The sequence below is a fragment of the Onychostruthus taczanowskii genome, unplaced genomic scaffold (assembly GCF_017590055.1).
Source record: "Onychostruthus taczanowskii isolate IOZ18803 unplaced genomic scaffold, ASM1759005v1 scaffold18, whole genome shotgun sequence".
Lineage (NCBI taxonomy): Eukaryota > Metazoa > Chordata > Aves > Passeriformes > Passeridae > Onychostruthus > Onychostruthus taczanowskii.
This window is the reverse complement of record NW_024499017.1, coordinates 4,985,070-4,991,834: the sequence shown is the minus strand read 5'-3', so window position 1 is coordinate 4,991,834 and position 6,765 is coordinate 4,985,070. Positions and strand designations below refer to the sequence as shown.

Here is a 6,765-nt window from a genome sequence, read left to right as displayed (position 1 = left end):
CCACCGCAGGCACAGGAAGCGGGGACAGCGGCACATCGCCCGGTACCGGCACCGGCGCACACCCGGCTCTCGGGGTGCCGCTGCTCCGCCAGCCCCACGCCGGGCTGGAGCCGGCTGCTGGGAGCCGTGATATCCCTAACTAGCACTCTGGCTGCCCGGCCCGGCGGGGCTCTCGGGTCCCTTGCCCGCGCTCACTTGCTGATGCTTGCCCGCATCACCCCGTTCCCTCCGGGCGTTCCGGGACCACCCGGCTCCATCCCCGCCGCGTATCGCTCCCGCCTAGCAAATGGCGGCGGCGGCGGCAGCAGGAGAGAGAGCCGCGGCCACGATGGAGGGGAAATTTCCTCCCCGAGGCGGCCCGGCAGCGCCCGCAAGGGAGGGCGGCGGGCGGAGGGCGCCCGCCCCGCCCCGCCCCGCTCCCGCCGCCCCCGGGCCCGGCTCCTGTCACGATGAATGCGGGAGGAAGGCTCCCCCTTCCCCTCGCCGGCCTCGCCGCCTCCGGCCCCTCCTCCGCGCCCCCGCTGCTGAGCGCGGCCGCCCGGCGGAGCGACCCCCGCCCCCGCGCCCGGTGCTCGCCCGGCGGCCCCGGGGGCGGCGGGATCGGCGGGATCCGCACCGCCCCGGCGCTCGCACTGGAATGGGTGGAGTTGAGGAGCGCGGTTTCCTGAGAGGAAGTGACCGCACGGGGCAGGAATGCGCCGCCGGCTCCGCGCCGCGTCCCGCCTGCCTCGCCGCGGTGCCGCGGGGAGCCCTCTCCGCCCCGCCAGCCATGCCGCACTTCACCGTGGTGCCGGTGGAGGACAAGCCCCGCGCCGAGTACGACAGCGTAGAAGGGCTCAGCTGGGTGGACTACCGGGAGCCGGCCGCGGCGCCCGCCCCCGGCGATTCCTACGACACCGTCAGCTCCGACGGTGAGCGGGCACGGCCGGGGCGGGGGGCGGCGGTGCCCGCGCTCCGGGGGCTGAGGGAGCGCGGCTCCCCGCCCCGCTGCCGCCGGCTGCGGCAGACGCCACGGCCGGGACGCGGAGCCCGGCGCGCCGGGGCTCGGGGCAGCCCGCCGGGCTGGGCAGGGCCGGGCCGAGCGGTGGCAGCGCTGCCCGCCCGACGCAGCCGGGGATGCCCTGGACGCGGGGTTCCCCGGAGGCAGCCCGGGGTTCCCTCCGCCCCCCAGCCGCTGGTGATAGCCCGGAGTGCGGCGGGGAGCGGGGCTGGCCCGGGGTATAGCTCTTATCGGTGCTCCCACAGGCTGCCTTCTCCAGAGGTGATAAGAGTACGTGGAGATAGGCTCAGATGTTTTCAGCGCTCCACTGCCAAAATAAACGGGTGATAGAGAATGCAGTTAAATTAGTCGAATTTAACGGTGTCTGCTTTACTTGTTTATATCATCTTAAAAACCGCGGCTGCCCAGCAAGGTCTCTCTCCCGCAAACCGGGCCCTTGAATACTACAGCAAGTGCTTTGTGCCTGTGTGGCTCTCTCAAGTGCTCCTGCCAGGCAGAGCTGCTTTTTCTTAGGGGTTAATTTATTCCAATTACAGAAGAAGATCACGTAAGTAGGAGGGGATTTTGGGTGGTGAGAAGAACATTCTTTAACTAGGCAGCTGATATGAGTGCTCTGCCTGTCTTGGTGTTTTGCTGTGACTTCTAGATATAAATCACTAAATACAGTGAGTGTTTCTAGTGGGAATGTGAAGGACGCTTGGATTTGGGAAGTAGTGTAGTCCTGGTACAAGGTTGTTTTAGCTCTTTGTGCAATCTGTTCCTTTTTTTTTTTTTTTTCCTGCCTTGGTTATGTTTAGCTTTCTGTAACCTTTAGGAAGAGGATCTTCCCATGGGCTCATCTGGTGAATCTGACTTACCCTCTGTGAATCATGAGTGACTCTAGGCAACAAAAGAAAGAGCAGTAACCACCTGACCTGATCTTCCTTGCCCGTGCAGTCAAACTTCTCAGACTGCAAATGTTACTGAATGTACAGTAATCCCTGAAGGGAGCCTGCACTGCTCAGGCCTGTGCTTAAGGAAGGCAACAGGGTTGTTTTGCTGAGTGATACTCAACTGTCATAAGAACAAAGTTCAGTTCCTGCCTTGTTAACTTGCTCATTTCTCTGAGAATATGCTTTTCAATCTCCAGTATGTGTGCATTGGGTGTTTATTTCTTTCTTTGTATCATTTTCAAGGAAATTTTAGATTTTGAATACCAAGTAGCTTATGTAGCCCCAATGCCCGTTCTTTCCATGCCTAGTGTGGGTGTTTTAGGGTGATGAAAGGGAGGTGCTTTTCCCAAGCTGTCTATTACTACAGACAGTTTGAGGCACTAGCCCTAAAGGCTGTGCAGAGCCTTTAATTTGTTTTGTAAAATAGGGCTGTTTTACTCTCAGGCTACTTACCTAATAGTCCCTGTATGTATGAAAGTAACAGGTATTTTTTACCCATCTCAGCAGGTCGAGGTGGACACCTCGTGGAGTGCTTTTTCCAGTAACTAGCTTTGGCCATGGGTTGGTAAGTGTGGCTTGTGGAAGCTGCTGCCATGGTGGATAAAGGAAGGCCAACTCAAACCATCTCCTATTTAGGTGTGAGGCTGCCTGTAGGATGTGTGCAACCAGCACACTTCAGGGTACCCACTCAGCTCCTGTCACAGTCCATCAGTCACTGGCAGGCTGTGGCCTCTAATGTGCTGCTGTCCCAGCTGCGGTGCACAACCATGCTGCTGGAAGTTAGCTGAGTCTCTCTGTTTTAAAGCTGATAAATATCTAGTAATTTCTCTACTAATATATGGTAGCTAGTTCTGTTTTTGTTTGAACTCTAACTGCCTTCCATTTTTTTAATTTACTTTCACAGTAATTAAGTATTGTTTCATATCCTCGGGGTGTATGTATAAAGATATGTGTCTTGCCTACCTGTCCTGACAAGCATGTTCTTCCTTACTAGCCTTTTCTGTTTTTCTCGAGGTTTCTTGGGTTTGTAGCTCTGTAGCGGGGAATCTGAATTCAGTCTTGTGTTATTCTTTTCTGTTTTGGTGCTGGTTTCTACATCCTGTGCAGTTACCCTGGCCTCTCACACAGGGGGTGTTGATGATATGACGCAGCAGAGGTGGCAGCTCCTGCTGAAGGCACAATATCTCAGAGCTGTTCAGCACTGGCTCCAGCAGACTGGAGGCAAGAGGGTGACCCTGCAGAGCCTTCTGTAGCAGCTGATTACAGGGCTCATGGAGGGATATGTTGGTGTTGGGGATGCCCCTGATTCAAGATAAGATAAACTGTTTGACTTGAGTGCAGAGTTCAAGTTGTAGGTTGTGGCCTTCTGGAAGTGCACACAGTTGATTCTGACACATGGATGCACACAGAGCTGCCTGAGCAGTGCCCGTGCTCCAGGCTGTCTGTGCCATCAAGTACCCCACTGCAGGCAGGGTGAGAAACTGATTGCAGTTGTTCTGGTGAACCTTCTGCTGGGAAGACTTTATTTTGTCAGCTTGCTATTCGGAGCCTGATTTCAAGGCTTGTTGGGATTGCTCATTTTGGTTGGATTGGTTGAGGTGACTCAGTAAGGACGTGGCCCTCCCAGAGTGTGGCCGTGGCACTGTCGCTGTTTGTAGCTGCTCTGTAACAGTCTGCAGGGTAGTGCCTGTGTTGTGCAGTACTCCTTGCACAGTATCTTAGGCTGTTGCTTATGATTCTGGTGGATTCTTTTTTTGGTTTGATCTTTTTACCGCTGCCTTCATTTGTCATATCTCTGGTTTTGAAGGCTTTTTTTTCCCCCCTGAATTTTGCTTTTTTTAGGACATCAAGTTTCACATCTGCAGATGTGAAACTGTTCTGCAACAGAATTTCTTGTCAAACATTTCCATAAGAAGACATTAGTCAATGTGCAATAATTTAGCCTTGTCAGATAGTTCCAGTGCTTGCTTATGAATAAAATGAGCCTTTTATTTCTAAGTAGGTTCCACTGGCTGCCACTGCTTGTAATAGACTTTGACATCTTTCATTTAGAAAAAGAAGTACAAAGAATTATTCTGTGATCCTATGATAAACATGTGAGCCCTTCTTTATGGATCGTCAGGGATGAGAAATGGGAATTTGGCATCCCCTCTGTCTTTGAAATAAAGCCAGCATATTAGGTTGGGTACACAGGGCAAAAAGGGGGACATTGGGGTCTGAAAGTGTTTAAAATACCAAATACACTTTGCTTTAATAGAAATCTCAGCTCCACAGTCATTGTGCACCCAGTTAACCAAAGTGTGGCAATATCATGTGTCCTGTGGGAAGTTATTTATCTTCCCTTGACTTTTGTGTGGAAATGAGACACTAATCAGCTTGGTGTCACTAACTAGCTTTGGTCAGCTGCCACCCTTGGTTTTGCCAAGGAATTGCTCTGCTTATGTTGCAGTTATCTCACGGCTTCCTCCCAAGCCCAGAGTTCTCTAACCAGGCTTGAGACCTTTACCTCGAGCTCACATTCTGTGTCAGTGTGTTCAGTGTTCTTGTGCAGCAGCAGATTGTACTGCTCATTTGCAGCGAGCTGCTTTGGAAAATGTGGGTAAAGTCCTGGTGTGATAGCAGTGTGCTTTTACTTTAAACTTCCTGGTTCACTGCTTTAAAGTGTGGTAACTTACTAGTAAAGATTTTCCATCTTTTGCAAGACTTGAAACTAAGCTCACATGAAACGTGTCTGAAGATACTTTTAATGGGGACACATAAATCATTCAAAAATTCTTCTTCAAAGTGCCTAATTCTTACATGTAGGTGTGTTTTGGCCAAGTTCAGAGATAAGATAAAATTAGTCATGTAATAAATTAGACAGTAGAGTTAAATAGGATGACAAAAACATGTCCAAATTTCATTTAAGTTATCTTAAGAACTTCTGCTGGCAGTAGTGTGGTTAAATGACACTGTTATGGTGGTCATAGTTGAATATTTTTGCATAACCTCTGTAGCACAAGCGTCTTCAGCATTTTTTGTGTTGTCTAAAAGCTGCAGAAAGAGGTCATAGAGGAGGCAGCCTGGGGTGGAGTTGAGGCAGAACCTCTGAATTGTTTCAGAGAAAAGAAAGTAACCTGAGAATAGCAATACTGATGTCGGTGAACTGTCTTTTCTGGTGATTTGTTAACTGTTCTCTTACTGAAAATGGAATGGAGACCACCTTTTTTTCAGTGTAGTGGCATTTTGATGGGAAGGTTTTGTTTTTTCTGTTCTGCTGGCATCTGGTTTCCCCTCTCTGAAAAGTATGATGTGCAAATTTGGAGATATTAAAGGTGCCGTGTCAGCGCTAAATATGTCAGTATTTATTTCTTTTCAGAAAGAGTACTTGTGGGATCCACAGCAATAGTTATGGTTTTCAGTGCAGATCCTGAAAGGGATCTTACCAGCAGAGTCATACTTTAGAAGTCCTTGAAGGTTTTTTGTTGTTAGGGCTTTTTCCCTTTTCTTTCCTTTTTTCTTTCTTTTTTTTTTTTTTTTTTTCTTTTTAAATTCTTTTTCTTTCTGTTTGAGCAATCAGCAATTAGCACAGCACTGATTCCTGTGCTGAATTCCAGAATTCTTTTCTCAGCAATACAGGTGCATAGAGGAGTGGACTCTTGCTTCAGATAAGGAAAGATAAGAGTTTGGCATGTGAAAAATGAGAGTGGAAAAGTGCTTTGTGACATAATTAGCTGTTTGTAATAGCTGGGTGGGTGAAGGAGGTGGTATATACTTCTTTATACCCTGTAATCAAAGGAATTTTTCTGAGGAGCTCATTTTCCTGGAGCCCGTGGTCGATACCTCTTATTTTATTTTATTGGCTTGTAGTGTGGTAAGGTTTAATTTGTTAAAATGCTTGTCTAGGAAAACAAGCAAGTTCTTGTTGCTGCATAAACTGCTACTTTTGCTGAACATGTCTCCTACTTCTTGTAATTTGTGCAGTGACTTGGCCTGAGCTGGAGAGGCTGCAGCTGTCCAGTACCAAGGGGATCGTGGTGCCAGCTGCTGGTGGACAGGAGACTTAGCTAAATATAGGAAAACATGGGCCTTTTTGTGGGTTCTCTGGTATTTCAGTTATTTGAAAAAGCTCTGGGAAGAATCTTTGTGATATGTCTGAGTGATGTGAAAGCAGCTCCTGTACCCGTGTGTGTGTGGCTCTGCATGGTGCAAAAACCCAAGAGAAGATTGTTGAAAAACCCAAACAACCCTCGGTTGGTCTTTTGCAGCTGCAGATTTTTGGTGTTTTGGAGAACACCTGCATTAAAAGGCCAAGCCTTCTTTTGGCTGAACCTTCTTTTGTACATGAAAAGACATGGATTTTCTACCTAATTCTCTCTGCCTGTACTTGCTAAGCTGCCATTCCAAACTTGAGTTGAGACTAAGTTTGGGAATTTAGGCAAACAAATTTCCAAATTTTCAGTAATGCTGAAGTGATATCTCCTATACAATCTCTGAATTTTTCTAAAGAATTTTAAGTATGTTTTTGGGTTTTTTGTGTTTGTATTACATCTCTCTTTCATGTATAAAATTGATCTCTGTGTGTTATTCAATTTCCCCTTAAAAATTTCTTCAGTGTTTCACTTCCTCAAAGAAAATAGTGACATCTGCTTTCTTTTCCCTGCTGCAACAAAATTAAAGCATAAGTTTTTGCGTGCTTTTCAATGTAAAATTTAATTTTGGCTTTTGCTAAAGTGTAGAATGAAGACTAAGGTAGTTTGCAGTCTCATTGACTGGGAAATGTAGCTAAACCAAATACATTTAGCCTTGTAAATGTAGCCAAACCTAAAAATGTATCCTAATAAATGCTGTTGG

The 6,765-nt window shown here is 48.3% G+C and overlaps 1 protein-coding gene across 6 annotated transcripts in view; it reads left to right on the top strand.

Annotated features, from left to right (window-relative positions):
• The first annotated feature begins 622 nt into the window (after positions 1 to 622).
• SLC12A4 (solute carrier family 12 member 4) overlaps positions 623 to 6,765 on the top strand; it is a 47,480-nt gene continuing 41,337 nt past the window's right edge. Inside the window, exons 1-2 of one of the 6 annotated variants that reach the window (XM_041400484.1) lie at positions 1,280 to 1,547; positions 2,440 to 2,497. Coding sequence is in view for 1 of the 6 variants with exons in the window: in XM_041400481.1 (XP_041256415.1) it covers positions 638 to 911 (274 nt within the window). In the remaining 5 variants the exon portion in view is untranslated. Of the gene's footprint in view, positions 912 to 1,279; positions 1,548 to 2,436; positions 2,498 to 6,765 lie in introns of those variants that run through there. The other 5 variants (XM_041400482.1, XM_041400486.1, XM_041400485.1 and 2 more) reach the window with 5 other exon arrangements.